Raw genomic sequence first — 17,740 nt, 5'->3', positions numbered from 1 at the left:
ACTGTCCGTATGAAAAACGGAAAATGGTGATAATAGTAGCTTCCAAAATTACAGAAAAGGGTAAGATTATTTTACCTATTTGTCTTTTCATGTCTTTTCACAGTCTCCTCCTAATCCACTAACTCAAACTCACTTCTAGATTAAACTCTTTACTTGAATTGATCAATGCAGTCAAATATGATTGAATTTAATCTACTTCAGAAATGGAGTACAACAGCAAAGAGCTGTTCTGTTTTTTGGTTCATAAACCATATAGAGACACTCTTAAACATATAAATTGACCCTTATGGAAATATCTAATTATTCCTGCCAAATCATTTGATTTACTGTGAAAATCCATTAAACACAGTGAATATATTAGAATTGCATGAAATAGGATAAATTCATCTTCAGTATACCTACAGAGTAGTGTTATTGTGTGCATTCATTCCTACAGGTCTCTTCAGAGGAATCTGCTAAGGAGACTTTCTGCTGATGTTTTCAAGAAATACCAAGACCTTAAAAATCTGTAAGGAAACATTTAAACTTCGAATATCTATTAAGAGCTTTAAATATTTGTTCTGTCTGTCTGTCTCTCTCTCTCTTTCACACACACATACACACAAAGCTTAATATCTGAGTGACAAGTCTCAGGTTACACTCAAAATTCTGTTTTGTCTTACTCTTGAGTACATCAGAATAATCGTGTAACCATATTTGTCTCAAGTAGCTTGACTTGACATCCCTCTTTTAGCAAAACCATCATTTCTGCATACTTAATTTTGATTATATTGATTGCTTTATACCAGAAAAATGCTAAAACTTCATAATGTTCAAAGTTAGATTTGTAATGAATAGCAATATGACAAAATAAAGTATGAATTCATTTACTCTGCAAAGTGAAAGTCTGAGAAGTTAAACTTTCTGCTGTCATGGGAAGCTTACTCATACGGCACTTGATTTTACTTCTATATTTCTATTACCGATTTGATGTTTCAAGTAGTCAGATTGTGGTTTTTTATGTCCAAAAAATACGTTGTTCAAAAATCATAGCCTTTAATGAGTTTGATTTATATAGAATCAGTGCAATTAAGAAATGCATGCAAAATTCTAGAACAGGGTTCTTATGTTCCTAGACAACATAAAACTTTTATGGAAACTGCACTGTACTGCAGCACCATCTTGTGTTCACAAAGTTAAGTACCATTACCTTAAACTTGGAGGATGTGTTTTCATGAAGAAAGAAATACATGTAGTTATACCTCCCTGTACAAAACATTTGTTGAATTAATAACTGTATGTTTTCAGAAAGTTATTGAACAGTGTTTGACACAAACCTATTTTCTAAAAGCTGATTTTTTTGTCACTGTTTGTAACAGGAATGCATCAGGACTGTATGTATCGTTGACTGTAGTTTAATATAAAGGATTTCTATTTATAGATTTCTTAGAGAATAATACCATAATGCTTTAAAATTATTTTTTAATAATTCAACATTTGCAGATTGTAGTATTTTTGAACTTACTATTTCATCAAAGTAGATGAAAAACAAGAAAAAAATAGTATTCTTTATTTTACAGAAAATCAGCACGATTCGTTCTACATTATTACTGTATTATCTTGAAGTGAAGTGTTTTGAAATTTCTCTGAAACTCTAAAAAGAAATGTCAAAAACATTTGTTTATCTGACATTTGCCACACAAAATGCTCTTGTTTGTAGCAGAGTTCTGGCTAAACATAAAAGTCAGGTCACAAAGGTACGGACTGCAAGATTGGAACCTAAAATAGAATGTCAAGTACAAGCATTTCTTTGTTCTTAAGCAAACCAAGTGTCTCTTTGAATGAATTTTGTAATTTTGCTATGAGTTTTTATTTCTTTTAAAACATTTTTGCAGTCTTTTCAACAACAGCTATGAAATTATTATTGTCAGATTTAGGGTGTAACAATTTTGACAGCTTCTTTTGCAGTATCACGTGTAAATTCAGTTTAGTTGATAGATTTTAGTTCTCTATTTATGATTGCTTTGACTGCATGCCTGGAAAATCAATTATTGTTATTGTTGTATCTTCTTAGGTATCTTCAGAATAATAAAATCAGAGCTGTGTCCAAACATGCTTTCAAAGGTTTATACAACTTGACAAAACTGTAAGTATTGCTTTAGGACTATTTAAGTGAAAAGCAACATGAACAGCGCTGAGAATTGCTACAAATATCTGTCTTATTTGTTTCAAAGTTATGAAATTGCAAAATGATTGATGATATGATTGAGAAAACAATGATATATAAAGAGCTATTTGTGCTGATTCTAGCTATTTGAGTTTATCTGATAGGACAATACTTTGAAAATACAAGTGAGCTCTATACTATACTCCTATTCCCCAACTATGCAGAATGGAAGAAGGAGACTGTGGTAGTTACCTTGCATAAAGGCAGAACAAATGAAAAGGGAGTGAAACAAAAGCAAGAACTTGCACTGAATGGAAATTCTTTAACATGCCATTCTGGTTTACAGAAGCAAACCAAAGCAACCAGTATCAGTAATAAAAAGAACACTTTTTTTTTTTTTCTTTATTTTGCAGCAGCTTTTTGAAAGGTGCTTTTAACTTTAAAGGAACTATATCAGTGAAAGGGATGATACATAAATTACATTGTTTGGTTGGGGTTCGTTGTTTCTGTGGTGTTTTTTTAAGCTTTATTGTTTGTTTTTTTTTTTTCTGTTCTACATTCTACTTTTCCTTCATGAGTGTGGGTGATGATTATCTGTTATTACAGCTGCTGTTATTACCTTCCCAGACCATTTATAGTGCCACCCTTCATTTCTCCGCATTTCCTTTTCCATGATTCTGGTATCTACATTCATGACTAATGTCCTTAGCAAAGACTGAACATGATCCTAGAAAAATTCATGGAACTAATCACTCCACAGAAGGAAACTGAAATGGGCCTAAAATGTGGCAGTGAAAATGCTCAGCATTGCTGTTTTCTTACAGATAAGACAAAATGTTCCACATAATTTTTCCAAAAGTCCTCGCTATGGAGAGTTCAACTTAGCTCTGGCGTTTCCATGAAAGACACATGCCTGGACATCCCCTGCTGGCTTTCTTGGGGAAAGAGAGGCTGGAATCACATATGAGGGGGTGTTTTGCTTAATAACTGGGTTATTTTTCAAGTAAAGGCATGAAAATTGCCATAATCAAAAATAATAATTGTCATTAAAAAAAAATGTATTCTTATAAGTTATCAAGGAAAGATCTTGAAACTCATTTTCATGCATCTGATGCATCCCATTTGTTTATATTTTATTGATCTTGATTCAGATACCTGAGTAACAACAAGTTAACCAATTTGAAGCCTGGTGTCTTTGAAGATCTCCATAAACTTGAATGGCTGTATGTTATTTTCTTATTTGTATGCTTATTTTATCAAGGAATAATTGAGGCAGTATAATAATATATGGACTGCTTTCATTTTTGTGTGTAGCAGTACTTTTGTAACAGATAATAAGGAACTCAAGTTACATGCTGTGAGAGCAGAGTCTCAGTTGCCTGAATTATTTTACAATCCTAAATATTGTTATTAGTAATTGCTTGTTACATATTATTACATTAAATAACTCAGTCACTACAAGAGTAGAAATGATTTGGGGGCAGGTCTTTACCTTTAAGTAGTACTTGAAATGTACCAGAAAATAATGACTTTATCATTTGAACTATTGATTTATTGCTGCATTTTAGACAGATAGAAATTAAATACTATTTTAACTCAGTAAAATTATTAAAAATAAGCATATAACTATATATCTAACATTTTTGTGTTTTAAACTGATGGATTACCTTGGAACAATGTTTTGTACTAGTGCTTTGTTTTCACAGAAAATCCATTCAAAGTCTTGATCAAATAATTTTAAAACAAGCATGAAAACGCCATTTTTCTAAATTGAAAGTAATTACTTTCTCTAAGTTAAAAATTTATAAAAAATATTTAATTCTTCTGAAAGGTAATTATTTTGATGAATACTCTGACAAACTGTGTAGTAGTTGCCAATTTTTATTTAAGTGGCTTGAATGGGCATTTGAAAAATGTGAATTCAAAATATATTATTTTTTATCATCTGTTCAATTTAAGACTATAGTTAATTATCAGTCTGATACATGCTTTGCTGTAATTTACAGGATAATTGAAAATAATAGAATAAATCGGATCTCTCCATTAACATTTTATGGACTCAAATCACTTATTCTCCTGTAAGTATGGAATAAGAACCAAAAGTGTTATTTAAAAGAACAGAAGAAGAAGGACAGATATATTTAAAAACAAACAGACAAAAACTTTTTATAATGACTGTGCTTGCTCACCACGCTATATTGTTTGCTGTTGTAGGAGAGCTTCTATTTCAGAAACCTACCCAGCCCCAGTGGAGCCCATTATTTCAGTCCATTTTACATAGATAAATGACCTAAATGCAGCTATGAACTACCAAAATCAATAGGAACACAATTGCTTTTCCTGAAGCCACACAAGAGGCCAGACAGGATGCGTGAGATCCTACGCTTTATAAAATGAATCTACAAATAACGTCCTTGGCAAGCACTGGGCTCTCTCCCAGGAAAGTCTGCAAAACTTTCCACTCCACGTATGGGAGTGGGAAACACCTAAATGAGGACGGTGAACATGCTGCTGCTTCTTGCTGCCAGGTGTGACATGCTAGAGTAGGAGGATTTTGGCAGCAGCAGACATACATGTATGGTATCTGGAAAAGCATAGGAAGATAGCTGGGGAAAAATAAGAGCAAAAAGACTATGTCACCGAGAGGAAAAGAACATGGCAGCTGCAGCAGTGGGTGCCAGTTGCCCACAGGAGGTAGGGGTATGGGTAGGCAGCGCTGCTCCGCAGCTCCTGCCTGACCCTTGGCAGCAGCCCAACTTCTCTCTCCAAGACCCTGTCCTTGTCCTCTCCACCTGCCAATACAAGAGACCCCTTCCTCTGCAGCCGGAGGCAAACCTCCCTCCACCTCCCCCTTCCTGCATCACTGATAGAAATTACATGTTATGACAGCATAGTCAAAATACTCAAATTGACTTGTTTTGTTTTATTTAAAATACTATTGAATGAGCATCTTCCCTTTACCTGGTAACAAACAAGTCAAAGATAAAATAGCACTGCACTGAATGCCATAGGGAACATATGGAAGTTTAAGAAAATAATACTGCCTCTAAGACTCTGAGGAATGAATCAGGGTTTGACTTCCTTTTTCCAAAAGTACAAATATAAGAGAGAAGATTTTTTTTCTATTAGGTAATTTTTGGCAAATATAGTCAGCCTTAATTTATTTTACTTTTTTTTTCTCAGAGAAATGATGAATAATTCTCTTGCTCGTTTGCCTGACAAACCTCTGTGCCAATATATGCCAAGACTAAACTGGTTGTAAGTCTACCTTGTATTTCACTAGAAAAATACTATTTTCTTGTATTTGTATTGTATTTCCATACTGCTTTTTCTAATGGCACTGGAATGATCTTACAGAGTGCCTGCTGGGTTGATGACCTGGAGTCATCAGCCAGGTGTGTAGAAAAAAATAGATCTCTGGTTTCTGTTCTCTTTTGTGCAATCATGACATTCTGGTAGTATTTTTCTTTAATTAACTTAGAATAACTGCCTGAATGAAATAAATTTATTTTTGGTGATTAACATTTTGTTTTTATATCCTAGAGACCTTGAAGGCAACCATATCCATCATTTAAGAAATATCACTTTTTTCTCCTGCAACACTCTAACTGTACTGTAAGTAACAGGATATATTAGCCACCCCAAATGATTTATATTTGAGCTAAAAGTTTCCTGAGTATCATGGTTACCAAACCAGACGCCAAAGAGACTAAATTAAAATGCTCAGTTTAAAATGAGCACTATACAGTGGCTACACTGTTCAAATTTATAGCAAAATTCGTCCTTGATGTATGTAACTAAACTTCAGTGAAGTGATTTTGACTGATAATAAGATTTAGAAAATATCATTTTAACTTTTTACTTGGGAGAGAAGGAAAAAATGTTATACTAAAAAGAAGCAAAAATACAAAGTAGGTAGCTTATTTCTTTATTTTGAAAAGTTTAATGGCCCAGCTGGTTGGCCCATCAACTTTAGTATTCTCATCAAATTTTCTTCAGTGATGTTGTAATGATCTTCAGAAAATCCAATCTATCTTTTGATCAATTAGTATGCTACATAGTAACTGTCACTTTTAAAAATTGTTAAATCTTCTGTGGGATCCACATTCTTGGCTTTCTCTTTGCATTTAAAGTCTAGGTTGTTTATTTAAGGAGAAAGCACAGTGACAGATGAAATATGACTGAAGGAAAAGTTGCACAACTGTGTGCTTGTTTCCAAGGTGCTGTTAGGTCCCAAGCTGTCTAGTCCAATTTATCTTTCTCCTGATCTCATAAAATTTATATTGGCCTGCTATGGATAATGGAAAGACTTGAGTGAATAAAGAGCACTAGAATGGTAGCATGGCTAAATGAACTTATCGGAAGGAATCAAAGAACCACAGAACAATTTGGGTTGGAAGGGACCATCAAGACCATCCAGTTCCACCCCCTGCCATGGGCAGGGACACCTCCCACCAGACCAGGTTGCCCAAAGCCCCATCCAGCCTGGCCTTGAACACCTCCAGGGATGGGACATCCACAGCTTCTCTGGGCAGCCTGCGCCAGTGCCTCACCACCTCTGAGTGAAGAATGTTTCCTTGTATCTAATCTAAATCTCCCCTCTTTTAGTTTAAAGCCATTACCCCTTGTCCTACCCCTACACTCCATGACCAAGAGTCCCTCCCCAGCTTTCCTGTAGGCCCCCTTTAGGTACTGGAAGGCCGCTGTAAGGTCTCCCCAGAACCCTCTCTTCTCCAGGCTGAACAACCCCAACTCCCTCAGCCTGCCTTCGTAGTAGAGGTGCTCCAGCCCTCTGACCTCGTGGTCCTCCTCTGGAGCTGCTGTAACTGGTCCATGTCCTTGTGCTGGGGGCCCTGAGCTGAACAGACACTCCAGGTGGGGTCTCAGTCAAGTGGAGTAGAAGTGGACAATCACCTCCTTTGACCTGCTAGCCATACTTCTTTTGATGCAGCCCAGGATACAGCTTGAACATTCAAATTTTTGTCAAGAATTAGTTTTATTCCTTAAAATATCTTGAATTCTCAAACTGTAGTCAACTGTACTGTGCTATCATATCCTTCTGTACTTTATTTGGTGGTAGATACCAATACAGCAAAAAGAGCACAAAATACACATGCAAATGCATGCATAGACAACAAAAGTTACTTGTGGAATTGTAAAAATGTAAGTTTCTATATCTGATCACCTTGTTAGCCAAATTAGTGAGGAAGATATTTGAAGATCCAGCTAAGAAAGAATTTTAAAAGTTTGTGAAGTATTCTTCAAAAACAAATAGTTTTCAAGCAACAGCAATATAAGCTTGTTTTCTCCTTCCAGGGTGATGAGGCGGAATAAAATCAGCTCTTTAAATGAAAACAGTTTTTCTTCTCTCCAAATGTTAGACGAATTGTGAGTCAATTTCTTCTTTTACTTGTAGAACAAGTCACAAAGAGTTATAATTTATTTTGCGTATGTCATTTAACATAAACTTAACATCGATTCTATTTCACATGACATGCTCTGGAGATAGCACCTATCCTCAGTTGTTTTTTTCCATATATTTAACAAGGAAGAAATAGGCAATAAAGTAATGCTCTGAGATTCTTGATAATATTGCCTTTTTGCTCACAAGGTCATTGCATTACCTTAATAGAATCATATTAATTAATCTTAATTATTAATAATTAAAAGAATTATTACCACACTCTAGGTACATGTGTGCTTTCATTGTCTTTTAGACTGGTTTGCCGGTATCTTTTGTGCTGAGGTCTTTACCTCTCTGTCTACAGTGATTAATACTCTCCATGTTTAGTAAAAATAACATCAAGTTAGAGAACTAAGGGAAAGATGTAGTGTTGGCTAACCCATATGAGATGAGAGACAGTTCCCATCATGAAACGATATGTTTAATGTATTTCTAAATTCCTGCAACTCAAATTTCAATTTCTTTTTCATCTACATATAACGATAATAAGTTATGTATCTAATGACATATTTGAATTAGGCTAAGGGAAATCTAGTGGATCTATCTTTTCATGTTGTTTTATCAGCATTCTTTAACAGTCCAAGTTTCTGATAAACCTATATATAATAAATAATACTCTAATTGGCAAATTGAATAAAACTGTGTATCTTGGAATTACAAAACTCTTCAGCTAAACAACTGAACCTACTAGGAACTTATGATATCCCACCTATGGCTGTTTCTGCAGAGACTTGGCTAGCAACAAGATTGAATCACTTCCTCCATATATATTTAAGGATCTAAAGGAGCTTTCACAACTGTAAGGATTCTTGATTCTTCTTATTATTATATAACTGTATATTACTCATATAACATGCTTTCAGTCATGAATGCCAGGAAAGAAAAGAACCAAAGAAAAACAAATGTATATACCATTATTTTGATACTAATTTTGTAAAAAGATGGATATTTTCATGTCCAAAAAGAGAGCAAGTTCAAATTCAATCTTTTCTAGATCTTGTTACTATATGAAAAATGAGATATGCTAGCTGTATCAGAACTTCATAATTTCAATAGGAGTTTTTAATGTGATATAGTGATTTGGCTCTAAAAATAAACGTTTAAGAGATTCATACAGTTGCCTTGTTAGCAAGTGTTTTTTTCTTGTAAAAGAGTTCCAAAAAAAGCATCATATTTTATAAAACCAGAAAGGCATTCTTTCTTTTTCCATAATATGTGCATAGAAAAATTCAAGTGCTGCTGCTGGAAAGTCTCAGTCTTTCTCACATAATCTGAAAGTAACACTAGTCACAAAATTGAAGAATCTCCAGAGCACAAGCCAGCACATTTTATCTTGTATTTTGATTTTAAACCAGGAAGATGTCAGGGCAGCAGCAGGACTTCCCAGTGGACCTAATAGCTATGTATAACCTATGTACCTTTTGAGAAAGTATTGATTTTTTGTCTGCTGCTGTGAACAACTGTTCCACTGGAGCTTAACCTTCCTGAGCAAAGTCCCTGTGTCTACCTCTGTCAGGCACAACTGAAAAATCCTGTAACTATTTTTAACCAGGTGTCAGTATGTACGGTAACTTATTTTTCTGATCTTCCAGCCCTCTTGGGATCAGTCACAACATACTGGGGCAACTGAGTGTTATCAGCTGCACATACTGTGTTTGGACGTTTCAGTTATAGCACCAAAACAAAAACGTAAGAAAAAGTTATAGGGAGAAGAAATAGGGAATATATCTAGAAATACTCTTGTGCGGATTAACAACATTTAACACTAATGTCTATTTTCACATTCCATTGCCTCAGTCTCTTTTTAAGCTCACACAAATCATTATGAAAAGATGGATTTTATCAACAATCAAACTAAATTTTAAATCGTTTCTAAATGCATGCAATTCAACTACATTATTTTACTTAAAAGATAACTCCTAAAAGTTTAATACTGAAGTATTTCTATAATCAAACCCTTTAAGTGTCAGGTTGGGAGATAAGGTGTATGTGTGATACGTGTGTGTGTTTGACGATCATATGCCTGTAGAGTATCTGACTACTCTTCCACTGGCTTAGCAAGCTGAATAATGCTAAATGAATGATATTGTTTGCAGTTTTAACTGACGATAATACGAGTCCTTCCTACAGGACTGAAAACACACATGAATTATGTATTTTTACTTTATCTTTGGAACAGGCTGTAGAGAAAACATGCAAAATTGCTTAAATCTGTGTTGTATTTACAGGAACCTTTCTTATAACCCAATCAAGAAAATTCAAATAGACCAGTTTGATTTTCTAACTAAACTCAAATCCCTGTAAGTATCAAGTATTTCTCTGCAATCATTTATTTACTATGTGATAATACACATCTCCTTCAGAAGGTCATAATCCAAAATATGTTTTAAAAGAAATTGCCTTTGAAATAGTTTATAGTTATGATCCTCAACAATTTCAACCTGGAAAATAACTATTAGCAATGTTTCAATTTACCTTCATATAAATACTGGTATCATAATGGAAATTTCTCCAACAAAAAGAGAACAAAAATTCGATTTCATGAAGGATGTTGTCTATTCCACTATTACAGAGAAGGATTAATGCAACCCTACTTTGACCTTGCACAACTTACATCACAATTCAGTTGTCATGTCAGAGGGGATGGGACTTTTGCAAATCTTTTTGAAGAGTTTATGGGTAATCTTTATGGCTGAACTAACACAGCAGTTAAACATGAATTCTGCCAGTAGAACCCTTGCTGAAACTGAGTGATGGTGCAGTGACAGTCTTGCAAAGCTGAAACTGGTCTTGTGGTAGATTAAATATATCTTCACAGGCAAATGCATGTCTGCAATAACCAACCAGCTCAGTAGAACACAGCATTTGTTTTTCCCATTTGTAACTTCAAAATGGCCATGGAGATCCAAAAATATGTTTCCTTAGAGAGGGGAATAACTAGAGTTTGTGATTTGACCCCAGAGTTGCAGCCGGAAACCACAGTACATGTGCCTTTGTTGATCAGTCCCATTTCCTTACAACAGTTTGGACTCAAGTGGCCAAATTCAACTGAATTTGGAACATAGCTAAAGGCCTGAAAGTACTAAATCTGTAAAAGATACATGAAAATAAATATCTGAGCACAGAAAATAATTAATTACCTCCCTAGCAGTCAAGCTGCAGCATAGACTTTAGCCGTTATTTGACACCAAAGACTTCATGCAATTGAGTGGTCAGGACCTTCTATATTTTCAAGTTAGGAAAGCTGATAGACCTGGAGACAGATCTGTAGGAAATGGTATGTTTCAGCACTTAGTTTGCAGAACATCCATTGTCTCCTTCCTATCTTGAAATGGTAGGAGTAGTTAGGGAAAGCATGCCCCAGGATTCATTCCGTGCTTAACTAAGACTAAGAAGTTTCTGTATTTGGGGCCTTATTCCTGTCTCCAAGCAAAACTGCCCGTTAGACCAAAGCAAATAACCATTAAGACTAATGCCTTTCTGCACTTTTGCCTAAATATGTTCACAACTCACATGAATATTGCACTCAAAGCATTGAACAATAAATTTAAATAAGGCTGCACACAAGAACAACCAAAGCCTTCTTGACAGGTTGCAGTCTAGAAGACATGGTGCACATCTAATTCCAGAAGGTATTCCAGAAGAATATCGAAACTGAAGTTCTAGAAGAACAGCTTACGCAGTTACATGTTACTGATCTAGCACCGCAGGAGAAATAATAGTGTCATTTTCCATATATTAAAAAATAAAATAAGACATCCCACCTATGTGTCACCAGAAATTCAGCATTTTCCCTTACATGCCAAGTTCTGTGTACCAACTTCCTGCTGATCTTGACAATAAAGACTGAATTCCTGCAGTGGTTTGTTTGTCTCGCAAAGCACTCCCTTGGACAGAAATGTAAAATATTGCTATTGGAACAAGTTGTTATTTTCCCAGAGATGATGAAAGAACATGGGTAGAACAATACTGTGGAAGGGCAACATAATAATCATCGACTGCACTGCTGAGAGCACTGAAAGAGCCTTCTCTGTGATTTTGGAAGAACAGAATGCTTATTAGAGTTAAGTGAGATTCATTTTGTTCTACTTTAGCTTTCATGTAGACTTTCTGGTTAAGTTTCAAAGAGTGACAGATTAGAGGCAATTAAAGTTCATCTCTAGTTTCATATAATCATAGGAACACAATTAAATGCTCATTAAGTTTGTTCTTCTACTATTGAATTTATATTGTGTTTTATTAAGAGTGTGTTGTTTACAGCAGCTTGGAGGGCATTGATATTGCAAACATCCAGAGAAGAATGTTCAGACCCCTTAGAAACCTCTCCCACATGTAAGTAGTTTATCCAGTTCACTTTCTTTGGTCTGAATTTCACGACTTGCAGAACACTGAATAAGTAAAAACAAAAGTGTCTGAAAAGTGGCATGCAAGTAGTTGTCAAATTTGACAATTTTAAATTATTTTTTCCTCTTTGAGAATATGTTTTCTGAATATTTACTAGAGAGTTTTACTAGAGCCATCTACTTTCTGTTTTGTTTTGTTTTGTTTTGTTTCTCACATTCAGATATTTTAAGAAATTCCAGTATTGTGGATATGCCCCTCATGTGCGCAGCTGTAAGCCTAATACCGATGGGATTTCATCCCTTGAGAATCTCTTAGCTAGCATTATACAGAGAGTGTTTGTCTGGGTTGTATCTGCCATCACTTGCTTTGGAAATATTTTTGTTATCTGTATGAGGCCTTACATCAGATCGGAAAATAAGCTCCACGCCATCTCAATAATGTCTCTCTGCTGTGAGTATTCTGTGCATAAAAGTAAAATAGTAAAATAAGATTGTTTTAATCTACTGATAGTGTGTACAACATCTTAATTTATAACATTGTAATATAGTGACATATTTCCAGCTCTGGATTAACTGAACTTTTGTGCTCTTGTGAATGGCATACAAAATGCTGTATCTCACACACCAGGAAGTTTGTTAGATGCTGCCTTTGTTCTGTAACAACAGGCAGTTGATAACTTACAAGGGTTTCACTTTTGATTTTAATGATGGAGATCATTATGATCTCCATCATAATGATGTCAAACTCTCACTTTCTTTGGCAAGAAGAAAAAATAATCAAAAATTTTCAATGGCCCATAAACCTAAATACTGGTATGCCCTTTTGATTAAATAGCAATTTGTGTGTGTAAACATTATTGCATGTATTTATTCTTGTTTATTTTTTTTGTACAAGCAAAAATTGTTTTAGACAAATATAGAAATTCTACCACTCCTAGCTCCTCAATATTAAGAAGTATAGTTTTTTATGTGAGATTGTATTGCAGTCTCTAGTACCCCATCTCAATGCAAGACAGCCTATCTAAGCTATTTCACAAATGCTATTAGTTGCATTTTGAAATGTAATTGTCAACACTGTATAAAGTGGTTGAAACATTTCTAAATAACACATTCTGAAACTTTGTTGTTTAACCATTGGAGCAGTCTGAGCACCACCCAAAACTCATCAAAATACCTGAGAAGGCTTCAGCTCCATGTAGACAGCTCCTCTTCACCTGCTAGCACTACTATTAGAGAAATATTTCTTATTAAGCCTTTTTATAGAAATCCCATGTAAAATGCAATAGGGAAGAGAAAAGGGATCATGATATTTCAGTATGCTTAAAAAGTGAACAAGGCTCCTTGTCTTCCTGGTTGCAGAAGACTTGAAAATAAGAAGCCAATGCAGGAATTAAATAATTGCTAAATGTATCATCTCTTATGCTTATAGTTTTTAATCCAACATCATCATTTTGAGGATGGGGCACATGTTTGAACTTGTGAGGACTGTTGAGACTATGCTGAGGGCCTACAACAGAAACTCTCTTTTGGATGCTCAGAAGGAGCTCAAGGAATGTCACAACGATGCCTCTTGGCATTACCGCAGGCTTGCACAGGAACTTCCCTCTGTCTTCTGCCTTTCCCTGCTAAGCTAATAAGGAGCAAGAATGATGTTGTTTGTGTTTGCTGACTACTTTCAAGTCTTAGTAGAAGCCTGTGCACATCAGTTTTGAATTATTATCAGGTGGACAAATAAAAACTAAACTTTGAGTCCAGCAGAGATGCTTCGCTCAAAGCAAACTATCTTAAGTGAAATGTCAATATCAAAAAGGAATAAAATCTAATAATAATAATAATAAAAAAAAGGTTTGCAAGGATATTTCTATAAATTAAAATATATGTTTCTGCTTGCAAACCGATTTTATTTGAGCTTCAATAAATAAGTCTGAAAAGAATAGTGTTCTGACTATAACATTGATTTTATAACTATGTATTACTTGACATAAATGTGTACTGATATACGTGTGTATGTCTGTTTTTCAGTAGACATATACACAAAGAGAATGGGAAATTCAGATGTGTGAATAATGATGTTAAGCACTATGCCCACAGGTGCTGACTGTCTGATGGGAATATATTTATTTGTGATTGGAGCTTTTGATCTTAAATATCGTGGAGAATACAACAAGCACGCTCAGTTGTGGATGGACAGTATTCATTGTCAATTGGTGGGATCGCTGGCTATTCTGTCTACAGAGGTGTCAGTATTGCTATTGACTTACCTGACTTTGGAAAAATACATCTGCATAGTTTATCCTTTTAGGTGTTTGAAACCCAGAAAATGCAGGACAATTTCCATTTTAGTTCTTATCTGGATAATTGGGTTTGTTGTTGCTTTTATTCCACTGAGCAATAAGGAATTTTTCAGGAACTACTATGGCACCAATGGCGTCTGTTTTCCTCTTCACTCAGAGCAATCAGAAAGTACAGGAAGTCAGATTTATTCTGTTGTCATTTTTTTAGGTAAGTTGCCTTTTTTCCTTATATACATTTAGAGCCTTCCTTTTATATGATAACAAACCTGATTTTCAAACAGATATGGCAGCTTTCCTGTGATGTTCACATCTCATACTCAGATACCCTTACAGACTTTTTCCAGCCTGAGAGTTTTACTATATTAGATTGATACTTACATATCTTAAAATGCCTGAAGGGCTCAGAAAGCAGAAAGAAGTTAGGAACATTAAATTCCTGAATGAATAAATTTTGTCAGGGTAGTAAAGCAATGTTAAGACTAGAAAAGCACTGCATAGTTTGGATCCGATGGCAACCACTTGTCAGGCAATGATAATTTAAATAAATACTGGAGTAGAGGCAGTAATTCAGTGTTTGGATGAAGACCAACTTAGATTGTCTGGCCACTTAATTCTATGGGACTAGCAGTTTAGAGAAAGGACTTTACTATCCAACTTACAGATAGGTGATATTTAATTGCTATTGTGCTGTTAAATCATAACTAATTTTAACTTCTTCAACAGGTGTAAACTTGGCTGCTTTTATCATCATTGTGTTTTCCTATGGAAGCATGTTCTACAGTGTTCACCAAACAGCTATTATGGCTACTGAAATTCGGAATCACATCAAAAAAGAGATGACCCTTGCCAAACGTTTTTTCTTCATTGTTTTTACCGATGCACTATGTTGGATACCCATTTTTATTTTGAAACTCCTTTCTTTACTTCAAGTAGAAATACCAGGTATGTTCTTCCTTTTGCAGCTATTTCAGCTGTGTCTGTATAAAGAGCATTTACAGTTTAGAAAAAAAAAAAAAAACAATTGCACATGTTGAACTACATTATTATCATGAACTATGTTATTTATCTATATAGATGCACACACAATGTATTGAATTATAGTTTGTTTTATTACTGCATTGGACTATCTTACTATCATCATCAAGATCTAGTTACTTTTGACTCAGCCAAAACAACAGAGATTCAAATCTTTAAAGCCTGTCTCCACAGAATATCTATCTGTCTCCACAAAATATATTTGCAAACCAAGTTTGAATAGGATTGGCTTTTTTCATGTGACAGCTTTTGATGGTTCTGTTAACCATGGCTAAAGACAATACAGTGTTTCCTATCTTGATTTAACCATACAATTCTTATCCTGAAATAACTTGCTTTTACAAATTGATATTCACACAGTAAGTTACATAAATCTTTCTTCGTGTTAGGGGAAATCTTTTGCATGTAAATACTGTGCAACTTAAAAGATTAAAAATTACAGCTTTATTATTTTCTTCTCTTTGCTATATTGGTACATGCTAGAAAAATAATGTTTTATGTAGGGCTTGTAAACCATGTCGGAAAGAACATGTTAGCACAAAGAGTAGCACTAGCAGCCACGGAGTCAGACTTAGCATATGGCTGTATGTGACAATACTGTATCGGTGAGAAAATATTTTAGTTCAGAATTTTGTCTGCCATGCTGACCAAAAGTGTTGGGAGTTGCCTTTTCAAAGTTTTGACTTAAATTTTAAACGTCTGAAGGTTGTGTTGATCGTGTCAAATATTTTTCAGTTATATTAAACCTTCTAAAATTCTTCTTCATGAAGTTATCCAACCATCTAAGAGATTTTAAAGAAAATGTTGTGGAAAGTAGAAGCAGATGTATTCAGAGTCAGGAAATCTAGAAGAAATCCTGGTAAACCACAGGGTGATCTTGGATTTAGCAAGTAAACATTCTGTGTTAGGCTGGGCTAATTTCGTAAAATTAAAGACATCACAGATGTTTGTCTAAATTTAAAGGAGTTTTAAACTATATTTCTTTGGCGGGGGCTGTGACAGCCTTAGAATTATGCATCAATAGAAATATATTGATATTGCAGCAAAAGGATCAAGCCAGAAAGCAGGGGGTAAAGGCTGTTTGTACAGCTTGGGACAGTTCTGTAATTGTTCTATAAATCAAACAGTGCAGCTGAGGGTGCCCATGACCACCTTTCAGCACTACAGTCCTGTCCCTTCTCTACCTGCCAGCTAACAATCAGCTAACAATCCAACTTCTCTCCCAAACAGTAAGGATGAAAAGGGGGTGATAGAAAAATGCCCTCAGACCCTGATATAAGCAGGAGAGCAGGAAACTGTGACAAAGGAGGGAGGTGTGAACATGAAGACCCTTACCAACAGGGCAAGAAGGAAATAAGATTGTATACAATGCCCTTCACATGGGAAAGAACAAAGAACTGGTGCAGAGGAGCTAAATCAGCCTCTGTGGGGAAGAAGGGGCTGGAGGATATTGCTTTGGGGGAGAACAGGACATCAGGGACATGCATTCATTATGGGAAGAGGATGGCAAACAGTGATCACAGTAAGAGACAAGAGAGCAAAGCAGAATAAAAGATGTGGGTCAAGAAACTGGGTCTCAGCCAGAACAAGAACTGTGCCAGCCTCTTAGCAGGTAGCTGTGCTTCATAAGCATGATGTGCTTTGTATTAATTAATATGTACAAATGCTACTACAGCTTCCTTTCTCTTTCCCTCCATAAGGTACCATAACATCTTGGGTGGTGATTTTTATCTTGCCAATAAACAGTGCTTTGAATCCTCTTCTCTACACTTTGACTACCCGACCTTTCAAGGAAATGATTCACCAGGTTTGGTATAACTACAGACAGAGAAGATCCAAGAGAAGCAAAGGCAGTCAGAAAACATATGGCCCGTCATTCATTTGGGTGGAGATGTGGCCAGTGCACGAAATCACACCAAAGCTAACAAAGCCTGTGCTTTGTACAGACTCCTCTGATGCATCTGTGACTACACAGTCAACAAGACTAAATCTGTACATGTAAATACGTTTTGAATCTTTATGGTGACATTTGCACTGTTAGCTTCACATCCATGGACTTGCTACTTTACAGTAATGAGTCAAAATGAGGGAGGTATGATGGCTGGACTCCTGTGCACCGGAACACACAGCAGGACGAAGTGAGAGCAGTGTGGCTGCTTGCAGGTAGAACCAATATAAATAAAATTATTTCCATCTTGCAACAGTTTTGACAGCTCATTTTGACAGCTCATCCTGGTTCAGAATCAATCTCTTATTTGTTCCCCTCCAACAAGCCAGAAGTGTGGAAAAAAGCATGAACTATCATTTAAAACATCTCATACTGAAATCAAAATGTTTCACAATCATCCGTCTTTGAAAAAAAAAAAAAAAAAAGGTATTTTCAATAAACTTTAAAAAAAAAAAAAATCACCATTTTACCAGCTGTTTTTTTCAGAGTTGATTGGTTTCATCATTCAGA

At 35.3% G+C, this 17,740-nt stretch overlaps 1 protein-coding gene across 1 annotated transcript in view; it reads left to right on the top strand.

The window, feature by feature from the left end:
- The window catches only part of RXFP1 (relaxin family peptide receptor 1), a gene marked incomplete at both ends in the record, with an annotated part of 50,844 nt that extends 33,560 nt beyond the window's left edge, over positions 1-17,284 (top strand). Inside the window, 14 exons of the mRNA XM_084286057.1 lie at positions 437-508; positions 2,054-2,125; positions 3,298-3,369; positions 4,153-4,224; positions 5,330-5,404; positions 5,690-5,761; positions 7,463-7,534; positions 8,338-8,409; positions 9,839-9,910; positions 11,871-11,942; positions 12,175-12,404; positions 14,045-14,455; positions 14,971-15,189; positions 16,983-17,284. Of these exons, the coding sequence (XP_084142183.1) occupies positions 437-508; positions 2,054-2,125; positions 3,298-3,369; positions 4,153-4,224; positions 5,330-5,404; positions 5,690-5,761; positions 7,463-7,534; positions 8,338-8,409; positions 9,839-9,910; positions 11,871-11,942; positions 12,175-12,404; positions 14,045-14,455; positions 14,971-15,189; positions 16,983-17,284 (1,885 nt within the window). The remainder of the gene's footprint in view (positions 1-436; positions 509-2,053; positions 2,126-3,297; positions 3,370-4,152; positions 4,225-5,329; positions 5,405-5,689; positions 5,762-7,462; positions 7,535-8,337; positions 8,410-9,838; positions 9,911-11,870; positions 11,943-12,174; positions 12,405-14,044; positions 14,456-14,970; positions 15,190-16,982) is intronic.
- Positions 17,285-17,740: the final 456 nt, after the last annotated feature.

Source organism: Netta rufina (assembly GCF_964035555.1).
Source record: "Netta rufina genome assembly, chromosome: 4".
Classification (NCBI taxonomy): domain Eukaryota; kingdom Metazoa; phylum Chordata; class Aves; order Anseriformes; family Anatidae; genus Netta; species Netta rufina.
Note: the sequence above shows the minus strand (reverse complement) of the source record. Positions and strands in the feature narration are given on the sequence as shown.